The 20,662-nt window shown below is 43.9% G+C and overlaps 1 protein-coding gene across 2 annotated transcripts in view; it reads right to left on the minus strand.

Moving 5' to 3' along the window:
• Positions 1–761: 761 nt before the first annotated feature.
• LOC142740354 (ecto-ADP-ribosyltransferase 5-like) overlaps positions 762–20,662 on the minus strand; it is a 32,960-nt gene continuing 13,059 nt past the window's right edge. Inside the window, exons 4-7 of one of the 2 annotated variants that reach the window (XM_075849907.1) lie at positions 11,438–12,143; positions 10,865–10,897; positions 9,302–9,437; positions 762–922 (exon numbers count right to left, since the gene is read on the minus strand). In XM_075849907.1, coding sequence (XP_075706022.1) covers positions 9,340–9,437; positions 10,865–10,897; positions 11,438–12,143 — 837 coding nt within the window. In that variant the 3' untranslated portion in view covers positions 762–922; positions 9,302–9,339. Of the gene's footprint in view, positions 923–9,006; positions 9,438–10,864; positions 10,898–11,437; positions 12,144–20,662 lie in introns of those variants that run through there. The other variant, XM_075849906.1, reaches the window with a different exon arrangement.

The raw sequence follows: 20,662 nt of genomic DNA on the forward strand, positions 1-20,662 counted from the left end.
CAACAAAAATCCTCTAGAATAATGAGCATGTTTATTATTCTCAGGAAAAGCAGTGGATTCATTGGAGTTGGAGCAATCAGGAACTATTGCTCTTTTCATGTACACCTGTTTACACGTGTTTTAATAAATATCCCCATGTCTTGTAAAGCTGAAAGGTGGTCCCAGCCCAACACTGGCGACTGCGTATGGCCTGCGGTGGGCCTGTCTGCTTAAAAATGCCAGGGCTAATTTTAAATCCCAGTCCGGCCCTGCTGAGAAGTGATCTCTACAGAACAGGAAAGATCAGTCTATTATGAATGGTGGATCCTGTGTTATCTATATATAGGTGTTACCTGTCTGTGTAATCCTGCCTGGGATGATAATGAAATGACGCTGAGAAGTGATCTCTACAGAACAAGAAGGGTCAGTCCATTATGAATGGTAGAACCTGTGTTATCTATATATAGGTGTTACCTGTCAGTGTAATCCTGCCTGGGATGATAATGCGATGATGCTGAGAAGCGATCTCTACAGACCAGGAAGGGTCAGTCTATTATGAATGGTGGATCCTGTGCTATCTATTTATAGGTGTTACCTGTCAGTGTAATCCTGCCTGTGATGATAATGACTGCTGAGAAGTGATCTTTACAGAACAGGAAGGGTCCTGAAGAAAAAGGCTGTCCGGCTTTGAAATGTGTCGTTTTTATACACAATAAATCATTTTTATTATCCAACTTGCATATTGCTTTATTATAAGCAAATCCAACAAATGCAGCGCCAGGGGACAAGCCACATTTTTCCTTGGATATTTTTCATGAAATACACCTTGGAACTTTCTCCTTGAACCTAACTTTGGAGGACCTAACAAAAGCCCCCGAGGCCTGCCATGAGTATATGCCAATCAGGTCATGCCAGTGAAGCATTGTGAAGTTTCCTAGTGGGACTAAAAAAATAAAATAATTAAATACAGTTAATTAAAGTTTATTAAAAAATAAAAATAAAAGCTCACAGTACAAATAAAATCATTTAATAAAAATATTTTGTTACACACAATATAACACCACAGTCACACCCAATGTAACACCGGTGTCACACCCAACGTAACACCGCAGTCACACCCAATATAACACCGGTGTCACACCCAAAGTAACACCGCAGTCACACTTAATGTAAAACACCGCAGTCACACCCAAAGTAACACCGCAGTCACACCCAACGTAACACCGCAGCCACACCCAACATAACATCGGTGTCACACCCAACGTAACACTGCAGTCACACCCAATGTAAAACACTGCAGTCACACCCAATGTAACACTGAAGTCACAACCAACGTAACACCGCAGTCACACCCAATGTAACACTGAAGTCACAACCAACGTAACACCGCAGTCACACCCAATGTAACACCGAAGTCACAACCAATGTAACACCGCAGCCACACCCAACATAACACCGGTGTCACACCCAACGTAGCACCGCAGCCACACCCAACATAACACCGGTGTCACACCCAACGTAACACCGCAGCCACACCCAATGTAACACCGAAGTCACAACCAATGTAACACCGAAGTCACAACCAACGTAACACCGCAGTCACACCCAATGTAACACCGCAGCCACACCCAATGTAACACCGCAGTCACACCCAATGTAACACTGAAGTCACACCCAATGTAACACCGAAGTCACAACCAATGTAACACTGCAGCCACACCCAACATAACACCGGTGTCACACCCAACGTAACACCGCAGCCACACCCAATGTAACACCGCAGTCACACCCAGTGTAACACCGGAGTCACAACCAATGTAACACCGCAGTCACACCCAATGTAACACCGAAGTCACAACCAATGTAACACCGAAGTCACAACCAACGTAACACCGCAGTCACACCCAATGTAACACCGCAGTCACACCCAATGTAACACCGCAGTCACACCCAGTGTAACACCGGAGTCACACCCAACGTAACACCGCAGCCACACCCAATGTAACACTGCAGTCATACACAATGTAACACCGCAGTCACACCCAATGTAACACCGCAGTCACACCCAATGTAACACCGAAGTCACAACCAATGTAACACCGAAGTCACAACCAACGTAACACCGCAGTCACACCCAATGTAACACCGCAGTCACACCCAATGTAACACCGAAGTCACAACAAATGTAACACCGCAGTCATACACAATGTAACACCGCAGTCACACCCAATGTAACACCGCAGTCACACCCAACGTAACACCGCAGCCACACCCAATGTAACACCGCAGTCATGTAAAGTGCAGGTGGACGAGCGACAAATGACAAGGCAATTGTTACAATTAACTCTTTCTTTACTGAAGTGACTGCAGCAAAGAAGCTTTAACAGGGCAGCAGGAGCAGCTTGAACATATATTTATATAGTCAGTCGATTACGCCGAGCAACAGTGACAACCAGGATACTGCAATGCTTCGGGAAGTCTCTTTGTATCAGAACAGTCTCTTTTAATTTAACTGAAGATAATATCAGAATAGTCCAATGGGAGAACTCAGGCTTCACAATATAGTCCGGTAGGCTGCTCCTTATACCTCCGCTTGTATTATGCCCTCCGTACACCGGGTGCTCTTTTCTGTATAATTGGCTACTTCCAGCTGCTCTGCAATGCAGCCGCTGTTTATCTGGAGTCCTCACTCTGGCGCTGTCCCCGCTCAGATTCCTGGTATCTGGTCGTCTTGTCTCCTCAGCTCTAGCTCTGCTCCCACTCACGGTACTCACTGGCCTGCTCCTCTGCACACAGCTTTTTTGTGCACAGATTCTCTGAAGGCAGCTGACATAAACCCTCTCTAGAACAGTTCTCCCCACACATGTACTGACTGGACACTTCAAACACCCTTCCTTTTAGGGCTGAATCTCCTTCCCTGGAAAATGTCTTACAGCGTCTTCTTCTGTAGGTTACAGACAACATATATGTGTCTCCCCCTTGAGGTGACTGAAGGCTACAGAAGTTCAGAGCTTACACAAATTAAAAAAAGATATTGTCATAATAATTGGCTAATAATTGTCCTCTACCTGTGAATCTGTTTTTTATTTTTTTATAAAATGCCCCTAATTCATGTAACATTGGTCTTATGGGGTTGGGTTTTGGGGCTAAGGGAAATAAAATGAGAATTATTTTTTATGTCTTATACTATCGTTTGCAGATTCTGTCTAAAAATGCGGTTCGGTACTCGTGGTTTTACATATACAGCAAGATAAATCTGTACTTTTCCATCTTTTCTGCTTATAGTAAATACGGCTAGAAATATGATATTGTACAAGTGGTTTAGTATTTACAGCAGATATTTATTTTATAAAAAAAAAAAAAAATCATTGCTCAGATTGTGAATCTAAAGGAACGCTGTGAAAATAAAGACCAAGAAAAAAATACTAAGGACATTCAGGATAAAGCTCTGGACATACACAGGATAGTAAAAGGGTAAAGAGTCATCTCTATGTGATACGCCAGTGAGCGCTGCTGGATCAGTGGAGTAAATGAAGCTGCACCTTACACCCCGCGCTGCCTAGGCCAGGCCGACCCTCAACAATCAGTGCAAGAAGGAGACTCGTGTGGAGGGTCAAAGGGCCGACGGTGACCGTGAAGGAGCTCGAGTCCAGTGGATGGGACTGCAGAAGGTCACCAGTCACACAAGTCCAGGGCTCTGATTACAAGTGGCTTGAAAATGCCTTCAAGTTGAAACGTTGCCTACACACTGGGTGAATAAGCACCATTTACAGTGGGGGCCAGAATTATTTGGACAGTGACACAATCTTCATGATTTGGGCGCCGCTGCCACCAGATTGGATATGAAATGAAACATCTGAGATGCAATTAAAGTTTAAACTTTCAGGTTTAATTCAAGAGTTGAACAAAAATCTCCTGTGAAATGTTTAGGAATTGTCGCCATTTTTCTACGCAGCCGCCTCATTCCAGGGGCTCAAAAGTAATTGGACAAATGAACATTCCCAGGAATAAAATGTTTTTTTAAAATATTTTGTAGAGAATCCTGTGCAGCAATGACGGCCTGAAGTCTGGACCCCATGGACATCACCACACGCTGGGTTTCCTCCTCTGTGAGGCTTTGCCCGGCATTTACTGCCGCCGTCTTCAGTTGTCGCTTGTTTGTGGGACTTTCTGCCTTAAGTTTTGTCTTCAGCAGGTGAAATGCTAGATCGGGGGGGAAATGCTGGATCGGGGTGAAATCTGGTGACTCGGCCATTGCAGAATATTCCACTTCTTTCCTTATAAACTCCTGGGTCGCTTTCGCAGTATGTTTAAGTCTTCAGTCACATCATCAATAAATACTAGTGACCCCGTGCCAGGCAGCTAGGCATGCCCATGCCATCACACTGCCCACACCATGCCCTCACACTGCCCCGGCCATGCCCTCACACTGCCCGCACCATGCCATCACACTGCCTCCACCATACCATCACACTGCCTCCACCATACCATCACACTGCCCCCACCATGCCATCACACTGCCTCCACCATACCATCACACTGCCTCCACCATACCATCACACTGCCCCCACCATGCCATCACACTGCCTCCACCATACCATCACACTGCCTCCACCATACCATCACTCTGCCCCCACCATGCCATCACACTGCCCCCACCATGCCATCACACTGCCTCCACCGTACCATCACACCGCCTCCTCCGTACCATCACACCGCCTCCACCGTACCATCACACTGCCTCCACCATACCATCACACTGCCCCCACCATACCATCACACTGCCTCCACCATACCATCACACTGCCTCCACCATGCCATCACACTGCCTCCAACATACCATCACACTGCCTCCACCATACCATCACACTGCCTCCACCATGCCATCACACTGCCTCCACCATGCCATCACACTGCCTCCACCATGCCATCACACTGCCCCCACCATGCCATCACACTGCCCCCACCATGCCATCTCACTGCCTCCTCCATACCCTCACACTGCCTCCACCATACCATCACACTGCCTCCACCATACCATCACACTGCCTCCACCATGCTATCACACTGCCTCCACCATGCCATCACAGTGCCTCCACCATACCATCACACTGCCCCACCATGACATCACACTGCCCCCACCATGCCATCACCCTGCCTCCACCATACCATCACACTGCCCCCCACCATGCCATCATGCTGCCTCCACCATGCCATGACACTGCCCCCACCATGCCATCACACTGCCTCCACCGTACCATCACATTGCCTCCACCATGCCATCACACTGCCTCCACCATGCCATCACACTGCCCCCACCATGCCATCACACTGCCCCCACCATGCCATCTCACTGCCTCCTCCATACCCTCACACTGCCTCCACCATACCATCACACTGCCTCCACCATACCATCACACTGCCTCCACCATGCCATCACACTGCCTCCACCATGCCATCACAGTGCCTCCACCATACCATCACACTGCCCCACCATGCCATCACACTGCCCCCACCATGCCATCACCCTGCCTCCACCATACCATCACACTGCCCCCCACCATGCCATCATGCTGCCATCACCATGCCATCACACTGCCCCCACCATGCCATCACACTGCCCCCCACCATGCCATCACACTGCCCCCACCATACCATCACACTGCCTCCACCATGCCATCACACTGCCTCCACCATGCCATCAACCTGCCTCCACCATGCCATCACACTGCCCCCACCATGCCATCACACTGCCCCCACCATGCCATCTCACTGCCTCCTCCATACCCTCACACTGCCTCCACCATGCCATCACACTGCCTCCACCATACCATCACACTGCCTCCACCATACCATCACTCTGCCCCCACCATGCCATCACACTGCCCCCACCATGCCATCACACCGCCTCCACCGTACCATCACACCGCCTCCTCCGTACCATCACACTGCCTCCACCGTACCATCACACTGCCTCCACCATACCATCACACTGCCCCCACCATACCATCACACTGCCTCCACCATACCATCACACTGCCTCCACCATGCCATCACACTGCCTCCACCATACCATCACACTGCCTCCACCATACCATCACACTGCCTCCACCATGCCATCACATTGCCTCCACCATGCCATCACACTGCCTCCACCATGCCATCACACTGCCCCCACCATGCCATCACACTGCCCCCACCATGCCATCTCACTGCCTCCTCCATACCCTCACACTGCCTCCACCATACCATCACACTGCCTCCACCATACCATCACACTGCCTCCACCATGCCATCACACTGCCTCCACCATGCCATCACAGTGCCTCCACCATACCATCACACTGCCCCACCATGCCATCACACTGCCCCCACCATGCCATCACCCTGCCTCCACCATACCATCACACTGCCCCCCACCATGCCATCATGCTGCCATCACCATGCCATCACACTGCCCCCACCATGCCATCACACTGCCCCCCACCATGCCATCACAGTGCCCCCACCATGCCATCACACTGCCTCCACCATAACATCACACTGCCTCCACCATGCCATCACACTGCCCCCACCATGCCATCACACTGCCTCCACCATGCCATCACACTGCCTCCACCATGCCATCACACTGCCCCACCATACCATCACACTGCCTCCACCATGCCATCACACTCCCCCAACCATGCCATCACACTGCCTCCACCATACCATCACACTGCCTCCACCATACCATCACACTGCCTCCACCATGCCATCACACTGCCTCCACCATGCCATCACACTGCCCCCACCATACCATCACACTGCCTCCACCATACATCACACTGCCCCCACCATGCCATCACACTGCCCCCACCATGCCATCACATTGCCTCCTCCATACCATCACACTGCCTCCACCATACCATCACACTGCCTCCACCATACCATCACACTGCCTCCACCATGCCATCACACTGCCCCCACCATGCCATCACACTGCCTCCACCATAACATCACACTGCCTCCACCATGCCATCACACTGCCCCCACCATGCCATCACACTGCCTCCACCATACCATCACACTGCCCCACCATGCCATCACACTGCCCCCACCATGCCATCACCCTGCCTCCACCATACCATCACACTGCCCCCCACCATGCCATCATGCTGCCATCACCATGCCATCACACTGCCCCCACCATGCCATCACACTGCCCCCCACCATGCCATCACACTGCCCCCACCATGCCATCACACTGCCTCCACCATAACATCACACTGCCTCCACCATGCCATCACACTGCCCCCACCATGCCATCACACTGCCTCCACCATGCCATCACACTGCCTCCACCATGCCATCACACTGCCCCACCATACGATCACACTGCCTCCACCATGCCATCACACTCCCCCCACCATGCCATCACACTGCCTCCACCATACCATCACACTGCCTCCACCATGCCATCACACTGCCTCCACCATACCATCACACTGCCTCCACCATGCCATCACACTGCCTCCACCATGCCATCACACTGCCTCCACCATACATCACACTGCCCCCACCATGCCATCACATTGCCTCCTCCATACCATCACACTGCCTCCACCATACCATCACACTGCCTCCACCATACCATCACACTGCCTCCACCATGCCATCACACTGCCCCCACCATGCCATCACACTGCCTCCACCATAACATCACACTGCCTCCACCATGCCATCACACTGCCCCCACCATGCCATCACACTGCCTCCACCATAACATCACACTGCCTCCACCATGCCATCACACTGCCCCCACCATGCCATCACACTGCCTCCACCATGCCATCACACTGCCTCCACCATGCCATCACACTGCCTCCACCATACCATCACACTGCCTCAACCATGCCATCACACTGCCTCCACCATGCCATCACACTGCCTCCACCATGCCATCACACTGCCCCCACCATGTCATGAAGTCTCTTTATGGTGGACTCAGATACTGATCCAGCTACTTTCAGGAGAGTGTTCTTCACTTGGGTAGATGTTATGAAGGGTTTTTCTTCACCATGGAAAGGATTCTGCGATCATCCACCACTGTTATCTTCCGAGGACGTCCAGGCCTTTTGGAGTTCACGAGATCACTAGTGCGCTCTTTTTTTTTTTCAAGAATGGACCAAACTGTTGATTTGGCCACTCCTGAAATTTGTACTTCTCTCTGATAGATTTCTTCATTTTTCTCCAGCCTGACGATGGTCGGTTTCACTTGCATTGAGAGTTCCTCTGACCTCATATTGTGGGTTCACAGCAACAGATTCCAAATGCAAATGCTGCACCTGGAATCAACTCCAGACCTTTTACCTGCTTAATTGATGGTGGATTAATGAGGGAATAGCCCATGCAGCCCATTAAACAGCTTGTGAGATAATTGTCCAATTACCTTTGGTCCCTTGAAAAAGCGTCAGCCACATATTAAAGTGCTGTAATTCCTAAACCCTTCCTAAAATTAGGATGTGAAGACACTCAAATTAAAGCTGAGAGTCTGCACTTTAATCCCGGATTATTATATAACTGGATATTCAATATGTTTTGGTAAACAGCTAAAATGCCAAAACTTGTGTCACTGTCCAAATAATTTTGGAACTAACTGCATACATATCATTCTGGAGTGCTGCGTTTCTTCCTTGGATTCGTATTCTTGCATACAAGTGTCCAGTACAGGAGGTCGGCTAGAAAGACGAAATTACTAAACATAATCACATCATCCGAATGACCCGGCTACGATGTGGGGGAGGGTTCTGTGGTTGGATAAGATAGAAATGGAGCTTCAAGAAGCCACGTGAGGTGCAAACCTCTCACTGCCCATTTCTCAGCAGACACCCCCCTGACATTTTTGTATAGGGCTTCTCTGCAGTGGGGGTTGAGCATCTGGTTAAAATTGAAGGATGGATAAATAGTGAACAATTAAGATCGTGCAAGATGACCAGATGACCGGCTTCAGTCTGACGCTTGGGACAAAGTCCACTTACGCAAGCAGCTTGTTCACCATTTTTAATATTGTTTTTAAAATATCTGCTGACAAATTATGACTTGTGAGATGGAAAATTTACTTGAAGAGAATATTGGTTGCCAATAAAAATACTGGCAGGAACGATCTGCCAGAGGAGGGTGAATACTTTCCAAGGTCTTGAACATTTACATCATCATATCGAATATTCAGGTCGTTGTGTGGGAGACAGTTGGGGATATTTTTTGACCTATTTCTTAGATATTATTCAGTTACTATCATCCTTTATATTGAAGCTCTTCATTAGTGATATATCGTCCTCACATCTTCCTTCTGATGCCCGAAGAATCCCGCCCGAGACTTCAGCTTGTCAAGAAGCTTGTAGCAGTAATGATTGCAATGCTCATTGTGACCAGTAGGGGTGCTGTAATTGTTTCCCTGCACTTCCCGATAGTTGTAGCTGGAGGGCAAAGTAAAAAAACGGAAATCAAAGTAAAATCACAAAAGGTCTAAACAAAATCATAATGAAAAAAGATTACTGAGCCAACCAGAACCATACTCTGCACTGATGAGAGGCAACAAGTCCGGAACAGTGCGGTCAACAGATGGGGGTCTCTGACTGAGTCATGTTTTATGGCTCTATAAATGGTCAGACATTGACTTACAGGGTAAACACCTACAGGTGGCACTAAAGAGACACATTTCTTCCTTCTGGAGGACAGCTATTTTGCATATTTTCCCAGGAAGCATTGCCTTTAAGACTCCCTACCATCTAGATCTCCGCAAGGAGAATCATTACCTTCCCAGAGCTAATGTAGCTGTAAACACTTAGGGGGGTCATTAAGTATTTGCCCCTGTTACAACTTTACTTTTTTTATCTAAATCGGTCAAAATTCTTCATTGATTAAAGGAGTTCACCGCATTGGACAATCCATACTTGTTTGAATGGTCCCAGCGATCAGCTGTGATCTGTGAGGAAACCTGGCAATAAGTGTTCTGTTTCACTGCAGCGCCACCACAGGAGAATTGAAGTATTACACAGTGTCCATCCATATCAATGTGTTGTCTGTGTAATGCAGGACAGGACAGGTCTTTGTAACCGTTCTCCACTCTGCCCACGAGATGAAGATCCTGAAGATATATCTTTACAGTGGCCGGAGCTTAAAACCTCTTCTTTCCCTAACACAAACCTTGTCTAACCCTTTTGCATCAGCCAAAGATAAGCAGTGCCAGGTGTGTCTGGCAGCCACTGATCCCCATTCTCCATTGTGCAGACATGCAAAATTATTGGCGTGTTAATGGATGAATCAGAGACTATTACCTGTGGGCTGACACACACCCCATGTCTATGTCTGTCACCTTATCTATTGGTTGTCACCATCCCCGGTGCAGTGCTATGACTGGATCACAGTAACGTAAGGTCACATGACTACACAATGTTACGTCACTATTAACGAACAGTCTCTGCTGCCTATAGCAATTCAATGATGCGGTCACGGGACTGGACATCACTGGACGGAGGGATAATGGCAGCAGAGGACAGACGGACATTAGACTAGTCGCTCCTCGTGTGGTGTTATGACTATGTAATGGTCGCACTGTGACATAACAACATGTGACCGCGCCATTCTGAGGCTCTAGGCCACCGTGACTTTTCATAATAGTGACCAGACATTATACAGATACAGGATATAGCGTCACTCCGTCCTTGTCATAACAATGGAGCGAGAGATAACAAGAGTGGGAGATACAGGAGGAATCTGGATGGTCAGTATAATAGAAAGTCTTCTATCCTATAGGTTTGTTTTAAAACACCCAAATCCTGGACAACCCCTTTAATCCACAGAGTTTAGTGTAGAGGGTAATAGAAATAAATGCGCTCCTCACCTGAGTTATAGACGCAGCTTTCCCTTTTACTACCTGAAAACAAAAAAAGAAACATATTTCATTCATTCTGTTCTAAAAAGAAACAATGTAACATTATAGAAGGAAAGATCAGGCTACACAAAGGCCGTGGATGGTGGTGGTAGTAGTTATAAAATCATATTCCACATTCAAGGCTGTGCCTAAAGTAAATATCTGCCCAGGATGCCCTCATTTATTTTCTTTCTTCAATGCAGTTCCAAAGTCTGCGCTGATTCATTTCATAATATATCTTTATAGAGTGCGGCGCCCAGTTTTCTGAATACAGAGCTTCAAATCACCTTCATAGACATACAGTAACATGGTAATATTCTGCTGCCTGCGGCCACCACTAGAGGGAGCTCACTACATACAGATATATACAGCTCCTATAGAGTTACATGATAACATTCTGCTGCCTGCAGTCACCACTGGAGGGAGCTCATTCCAATGAAAAGACCAAAAGTTCATGAAAATTGACGCTAAACCAGATACAGTCATTTTAAGCGCTTCTCAGTTTTACTTTTACATTCAATATCTTATGACTTTCTTCCTTACCCCCCAGGTAGGCACAGTTGTAAAAGCTGCACCTCCTACTGGTGGTCTGCAGGATGAGCCTGTTCCCCTCCTTAATGTAGTCTGTGACCCTAAACACTTCGTCCACCGGTATGAGCACCTCCTTCTGGGACGGGTAGTATGAGAACTTCTCTATATCCGCTCCGAAACAGGTGGTAATATTGAAGAACGATGCGTTGCCAAATTGTTGTGCCTGCCCGATGTCAGTGGAGGAGGAAGAGAACTGGCTCAGTCTTATGGTGGCCTCAGGGTCAGGGGGCGGCTCAAACTGAACCTTACTGGCCCCTCTGTATGTGGACTGCGGTTTCCCTTCACATCCGGCTCGAAGCAAAGCCAGAGCTCTGGTAAGATAGAAATGCAATGAATGGAACCGGAAGGAGTCGGGATGTTGTCCATATTCCCGGACGGCGCGGTTCAGGTCTTTGTGGACGGGTAAATCCATGTAGGTATATAATAATAACGCCATCCCGTATTCATCCTTAAACCCATCAGGAAGACGTCCCATCCAAGACTTTCTTTGGTTCCATGTTGCGGATGAAATATTCCAGGCCTTGTCCAGCTCAGGTTGCTCCTCTCTTTCCGTCTTCAGTAATTCCGGGGTGATCGACTCCATTCTGTCGAGACATCCGATGTATTGGTCGTCAAATGAATCCTCGTACATTTCCAGCTGCACTCGCAGGCAGGAGACCTGAGAAGACCAAAAAAGTCATTGAAGTCACAAGATGATATCATTATAAAATCATACAATACTGTGGATCAGTGGACAAGACGTCAAAACAATGCCGACACTTTATAAGTTCTTAATGAAATCCAAGACCAGAATAAGATGAACACTTTCCAGGAAGACTTAAAGAGCACCAGTCACCTCTCCGGACATGCCTATTTTTACTAAATACTTGTATTCCCCATGAAATAACAATTCTGGAGCATTGTTTCATAGAACACTGTGTTGTACCGTTCCTCTGTTATTCCTCCTAGAAATGTAGGAATAAATTGACAACTGGGTGTTACCATTAACCTTGTCAAAGGGGCGTGTCCCTACATAGTTTCACTCTGTCAGCACTGATTGGACAGTGTCAGTCTGTGTAGGGACACACCCCTAACTGGTGATACCCAGTAGTTAATGTATTTATACATTTCTAGGAGGAATAACAGAGGACTGGCATAATGTAAAGTTCTGAGAAAAGATGCTTCAGAATTGTTATTTCATGGGGAATACAACTATTTACTAAATTAGACGTGTCAGGAACGGTGATAGGTCCTCTTTAATGTTTAGTGTAATTTTCTATGTAAATCCCATCCACAAGTACAGGCCATCCCAATACCGACAGTCAATGTTCCTCCATTAACAGTGTCATCAGAGTGACCCCCATAAACTGTGCAAGTCAGATGCAAAGCTATAGCGGGTGTAGCGGTAGCAGTCACACCCTCACTCTAGTTCCCAAAGGGGCCCAAAGAAGCCAGTATTATAAATGCCACATCCTAGGTGGGGACCCTGTTACACATTTAACATTGGGTCCAATAGTTTCAAGTTACGCCTCTGGTGCTATCCTCTGTGATGCAGCTTAAGCCTGCCTCCTACTAGTGATAGATCAGTGACACTGCAGAGTCTCTGTGTATCCTATGTGATGCAGCTTAAACCTGCCTCCCCTGCCCCCTGCTATTGATAGATAAGTGACCTAGAACTTCTGTCCTCACACTGCAGAGTCTCAGTGTATCCTATGTAATGCAGTTTCAGTGTGTGTTCCCCTGCTTCTGATAGGGTTCTTCCTTGCAAACATAATGCAGGGTAAAGCAGAGAGGGGCAGCATCTCATAGAAATACACTGGACTCTCTGCACACAGCCCTCACAGATAGTATAGACAGTTATTGTGAGTCAGGGGAGTTTATAACTGCAGCTAATCATTGTATAGACTCTCCTATTCTATCACAGCCCTCCTGGTCCCTTAGATAGGGCAGATATTATCTCTTTAGCAGCACAATATATATGGGGGACATACAGAATAACTGTAATAACCGAGGTCATCCTGCTGACGTCTTCCTCTCCGGAGGTGCCAGCACATACACTAGGGTGCGTGTGCGAGCTCATTCCTGGCCTTAAAGGGCAAGCGCACGCACAAGTTAAACATTAACTAATTATTCCCAGATCACCCTGGACTATAAGAAGGGCCCTGCCCTTGCACTCCTTGCCATTGTCCGGCAGTATTTTTAGTATATTGTGTGGCAGTATTATTAGTACACAGTGGCAGTATTATTAGTACACTGTGTGGCAGTATTATTAGTACATTATGTGGAAGTATTGTTAGTACACTGTGTGGCAGTATTATTAGTACACTGTGTTGTGGTATTATTAGTACATTGTGTGGCAGTATTGCTAGTACACTGTGTGGCAGTATTATTAGTACACTGTGTGGCAGTATTATTAGTACTCTGTGCGGCAGTATTATTAGTACACTGTGTGGCAGTATTATTAGTACAATGTGTGGCAGTATTATTAGTACAGTGTGTGGCAGTATTATTAGTACACTGTGTGACAGTATTATTAGTACACTGTGTGGCAGTATTATTAGTACACTGTGTGGCAGTATTATTAGTACACTGTGTGGCAGTATTATTAGTACACTGTGTGACAGTATTATTAGTACACTGCGTGGCAGTATTATTAGTATATTGTGTGGCGGTATTATTAGTACACTGTGTGGCGGTATTATTAGTACACTGTGTGGCAGTATTATTAGTACATTGTGTGGCAGTATTATTAGTACACTGTGTGGTTGTATTATTAGTACACTGTGTGGCAGTATTATTAGTACACTGTGTGGCGGTATTATTAGTATATTGTGTGACGGTATTATTAGTACATTGTGTGGCAATATTATTAGTAAATTGTGTGGCAGTGTTGTTAGTACACTGTGTGGCAGTATTAGTACAATGTTGGTATTGTTAGTACACTGTGTGGCGGTATTATTAGTACATTGTGTGGCAGTATTATTAGTACATTGTGTGGCAGTATTATTAGAACACTTGTGTGACAGTATTATTAGTACTCTGTGCGGCAGTATTATTAATACACTGTGCGGCAGTATTATTAGTACACTGTGTGGCAGTATAATTAGTACACTGTGTGCCAGTATTATTAGAGGACTGTGGCAGTATTATTAGTACACTGTGTGGCAGTATTATTAGTACATTGTGTGGCAGTATTATTAGAACACTTGTGTGACAGTATTATTAGTACATTGTGTGGCAGTATTATTAGTACACTGTGTGGCAGTATTATTAGTACACTGTGTGCCAGTATTATTAGAGGACTGTGGCAGTATTATTAGTACACTGTGTGGCAGTATTATTAGTACACTGTGTTGTGGTATTATTAGTACATTGTGTGGCAGAATTATTAGTACATTATGTGGAAGTATTCTTAGTACACTGTGTGGCAGTATTATTAGTACACTGTGTTGTGGTATTATTGGTACATTGTGAGGCAGTATTATTAGTACATTGTGTGCCAGTATTGTTAGTACACTGTGTGGCAGTATTATTAGTACACTGTGTGGCAGTATTATTAGTACACTGTGTGGCAGTATTATTAGTATATTGTGTGGCGGTATTATTAGTACACTGTGTGGAGGTATTATTAGTACACTGTGTGGCAGTATTATTAGTACACTGTGTGGTTGTATTATTAGTACACTGTGTGGCGGTATTATTAGTACATTGTGTGGCGGTATTATTAGTACATTGTGTGGCGGTATTATTAGTACATTTTGTGGCAGTATTATTAGTACATTGTGTGGTAGTGTTATTAGTACACTGTGTGGCAGTATTAGTACAATGTCGGTATTGTTAGTACACTGTGTGGCGGTATTATTAGTACATTGTGTGGCAGTATTATTAGTACATTGTGTGGCAGTATTATTAGTACACTGTGTGGCAGTATTATTATTACACTGTGTGGCAGTATTATTAGTACACTGTGCTGCAGTATTATTAATACACTGTGCGGCAGTATTATTAGTACACTGTGTGCCAGTATTATTAGTACACTGTATGCCAGTATTATTAGTGCACTGTGTGCCAGTATTATTAGAGGACTGTGGCAGTATTATTAGTACACTGTGTGGCAGTATTATTAGTACATTGTGTGGCAGTATTATTAGAACACTTGTGTGGCAGTATTATTAGTACATTGTGTGGCAGTATTATTAGTACACTGTGTGGCAGTATTATTAGTACACTGTGTGGCAGTATTATTAGTACACTGTGTGGCAGTATTATTAGAGGACTGTGGCAGTATTATTAGTACACTGTGTGTCAGTATTATTAGAGGACTGTGTGTCAGTATTATTAGTACATTGTATAGTGGTATTATTAGTACATTGTGTGGCCGTATTAAAAGTACACCGTGTGGAAGTATTATTAGAGGACTGTGTGGCAGTATTATTAGTACATTGTATGGTGGTATTATTGGTACACTGTGTGGCAGTATTATTAGTATTATTAAATTATTTGTGAAAAGGAAGAGGGGAAAAGAATTGTGGTTCTAGTAGGAAATAAAAATAATAAACTTTATTAATATATTTATGTTAAAATAATTCTATCTTTTTCAATGTAGGTCAAAAATAATTAGCAGTGCAGAAGACCCCTTGTCCTGCACTTAAAGAACAACATTTGTCTTGTATATGTTTAATTGTAAGTTGCTACTATCATACAATATCAAATTGGACTTTATTGCTTACTAGAGTGAGTGAAGATCTGACTGCACTGGTATGTTATGTGCACTGCGTGTTTCAGCACTGGCTGTCAGTCTCTGAACATTGTATCTGCTGTTCTGTGTACACTGATAGTTGCAATGTATCTGTTAGTAAATAGACATTGTATCAATTCCTTGGTTCTATGCTATGCACTGTTTGTGTCAATGTTGGCTAGCTAGTTCATAGAAATGTAAGGTTATTTAAATGCTCGTATTTACTGAAAAAATCAGCACTTGCTGCTAATTGATATTCTCAAGATTGAATTACTGTTGGAGTATCGTGCTGGATTTTATAAAGTGTCTATTATACAATTGTTATGTTAATATAACAGTCCACATTTATTTGTTTTGCCACACTGGTCACTTCTACCAGAAATAGCAGTGATGCGGTAACCTGTGTGAATGAGCACTACAGGGAGTGCTCTGTTTCTTAATTGCTCAATGTCAGTTCCCACCCTGCGTTTGTGAGAAGCTGTGAATAGCAAGACTCTAAATGACGGCACTTTATAATGTTAGAATGAATGAAAGGTTTTGTGTTCCACTTTTGCAAGTGACATGCACCTACGATCCTCGTATTAGGGAACAGCAGCAATGCAGTGATCTAGCTAGGTAGCCTTTACGTAGGTGAACTTAGTGAGTGCTATAAAATGAATTAGAAATGCACTTGCTGATGTGCTCTATTAGTTATCTGCTCTCTGTTTATTATCACCGTGTTCACGGAGAGGCAGTGAATAGCAGCACAATGTTAAATTAGCTGGCCTCTATACGTCAGCTGGCTTAGTTAGTGCTGTCAGGGATTTTACCCTGCAGCGTCTTTCAGGATACTCGCACCACTCTCCTATAAGGAGCAGCGCTTTTGCTTTTAAGTCGTTGCCGACTATTGATTGATATTTGTAGGTAGCACTCGATTAAGCTAGGACCTTCAACATTGAATTAGTTAATATGTCTGGACACCCGACGCGCGTTTCGCCGGCATTCCGGTTAGTGCACATAACATACCAGTGTAGTCAGATCTTGACTCACTCTAGTAAGCAATAAAGTCCAATTTGATATTGTATGATAGTAGCAACTTACAATTAAACACATACAAGACAAATTTTGTTCTTTAAGTGCAGGACAAGGGGTCTTCTGCACAGCTAATTATTTTTGACCTACATTGAAAAAGATAGAATTATTTTAACATAAATATATTAATAAAGTTTATTATTTTTATTTCCTACTAGAACCACAGTTCTTTTCCTCTCTTCCTTTTCCCAAATAATTTAATAAGCAATTATTGGTGGTATACACCTTTGTGGTTCCCTCTAACTCACTTTGTATATAATAAATAAGTGAGGGTATCAGCAAAATCCCTGTTTTTGGCAGTATTATTAGTACACAGTGGCAGTATTATTAGTACATTGTGTGGCAGTATTATTAGTACACTGTGTGGCAGTATTATTAATTCACTGTGCGGCAGAATTATTAGTACATTGTATGGTGGTATTATTAGTACACTGTGCGGCAGTATTATTATTTCACTGTGTGGCAGTATTATTAATTCACTGTGCGGCAGAATTATTAGTACACTGTGTGCCAGTATTATTAGAGGACTGTGGCAGTATTATTAGAGGACTGTGTGGCAGTATTATTAATACATTGTGCAGCAGAATTATTAGTACACTGTGTGGCAGTATTATTAGAGGACTGTGTGGCAGTATTATTAGTACATTGTATGGTGGTATTATTAGTACACTGTGTGGCAGTATCATTAGTACACTGTGTGGCAGTATTATTAGTACACTGTGTGGCAGTATTATTAGTACATTGTATGGTGGTATTATTAGTACACTGTGCAGCAGTGTTATTAGTACATTGTGTGGCAGTATTATTAGAGGACTGTGGCAGTATCATTAGTACACTGTGTGGCAGTATTATTAGAGGACTGTGTGGCAGTATTATTAGTACATTGTATGGTGGTATTATTAGTACACTGTGTGGCAGTATTATTAGTACACTGTGTGGCAGTATTATTAGTACACTGTGTGGCAGTATTATTAATACACTGTGCAGCAGAATTATTAGTACACTTTGTGGCAGTATAATTAGAGGACTGTGTGGCAGTATCATTAGTACATCGTATGGGGGTATTATTAGTACACTGTGCGGCAGTATTATTAGTACACTGTGTGGCAGTATTATTAGAGGACTGTGTGGCAGTATTATTAGTACATTGTGTGGCAGTATTATTAGTACATTGTGTGGCAGTATTATTAGTACACTGTGTGGCAGAATTATTAGTACATTGTATGGCAGTATTATTAGTACACTGTGTGCCAGTATTATTATTACACTGTGTGGCAGTATTATTAATTCACTGTGCGGCAGAATTATTAGTACATTGTATGGTGGTATTATTAGTACACTGTGTGGCAGTATTATTATTACACTGTGTGGCAGTATTATTAATTCACTGTGCGGCAGAATTATTAGTACACTGTGTGCCAGTATTATTAGTACACTGTGTGGAAGTATTATTAGAGGACTGTGGCAGTATTATTAGAGGACTGTGTGGCAGTATTATTAGTACACTGTGTGACAGTATTATTAGAGGACTGTGTGGCAGTAGTATTAGTACATTGTATGGTGTTATTATTAGTACACTGAGCGGCAGTATTATTATTACACTGTGTGGCAGTATTATTATTGCACTGTGTGGCAGTATTATTAATTCACTGTGCGGCAGAATTATTAGTACACTGTGTGGCAGTATTATTAGAGGACTGTGGCAGTATTATTAGAGGACTGTGTGGCAGTATTATTAGTACACTGTGTGGCAGTATTAATAGTACATTGTGTGGCAGTATTATTAGTACATTGTGTGGCAGTATTATTAGTACACTGTGTGGCAGTATTATTAGTACACTGTGTGGCAGTATTATTAGTACATTGTATGGTGGTATTATTAGTACACTGTGTGGCAGTATTATTAGTACACTGTGTGGCAGTATTATTAGTACATTGTGTGGCAGTATTATTAGTACATTGTGTGGCAGTATTATTAGTACATTGTGTGGCAGTATTATTAGTACACTGTGTGGCAGTATTATTAGTACACTGTGTGGCAGTATTATTAGTACATTGTATTGTGGTATTATTAGTACACTGTGTGGCAGTATTATTAGTACACTGTGTGGCAGTATTATTAGTACATTGTGTGGCAGTATTATTAGTACATTGTCTGGCAGTATTATTAGTACATTGTGTGGCAGTATTATTAGTACACTGTGTGGCAGTATTATTAGTACACTGTGTGGCAGTATTATTAGTACATTGTGTGGCCGCATTATTAGTACACTGTGTGGCAGTATTATTAGTACATTGTATGGTATTATTAGTACACTGTGTGGCAGTATTATTAGTACATTGTGTGACAGTATTATTAGTACATTGTGTGGCAGTATTATTAGTACACTGTGTGGCAGTATTATTAGTACATTGTGTGGCAGTATTATTAGTACACTGTGTGGCAGTATTATTAGTACACAGTGGCAGTATTATTAGTACATTGTGTGGCAGTATTATTAGTACATTGTGTGGCAGTATTATTAGTACACTGTGTGGCAGTATTATTAGTACACTGTGTGGCAGTACTATTAGTACACTGTGTGGCAGTATTATTAGTACATTGTGTGACAGTATTATTAGTACATTGTGTGGCAGTATTATTAGTACACTGTGGCAGTATTATTAGTACATTGTGTGGCAGTATTATTAGTACATTGTGTGGCAGTATTATTAGTACACTGTGTGGCAGTATTATTAGTACACTGTGTGGCAGTATTATTAGTACATTGTGTGGCCGCATTATTAGTACACTGTGTGGCAGTATTATTAGTACATTGTATGGTGGTATTATTAGTACACTGTGTGGCAGTATTATTAGTACATTGTGTGACAGTATTATTAGTACATTGTGTGGCAGTATTATTAGTACACTGTGTGGCAGTATTATTAGTACATTGTGTGGCAGTATTATTAGTACACTGTGTGGCAGTATTATTAGTACACAGTGGCAGTATTATTAGTACATTGTGTGGCAGTATTATTAGTACATTGTGTGGCAGTATTATTAGTACACTGTGTGGCAGTATTATTAGTACACTGTGTGGCAGTACTATTAGTACACTGTGTGGCAGTATTATTAGTACATTGTGTGACAGTATTATTAGTACATTGTGTGGCAGTATTATTAGTACACTGTGTGGCAGTATTATTAGTACATTGTGTGGCAGTATTATTAGTACACTGTGTGGCAGTATTATTAGTACACAGTGGCAGTATTATTAGTACATTGTGTGGCAGTATTATTAGTACATTGTGTGGCAGTATTATTAGTACACTGTGTGGCAGTATTATTAGTACACTGTGTGGCAGTACTATTAGTACACTGTGTGGCAGTATTATTAGTACAT

Source organism: Rhinoderma darwinii, chromosome 2, assembly GCF_050947455.1.
Source record: "Rhinoderma darwinii isolate aRhiDar2 chromosome 2, aRhiDar2.hap1, whole genome shotgun sequence".
NCBI lineage: Eukaryota > Metazoa > Chordata > Amphibia > Anura > Rhinodermatidae > Rhinoderma > Rhinoderma darwinii.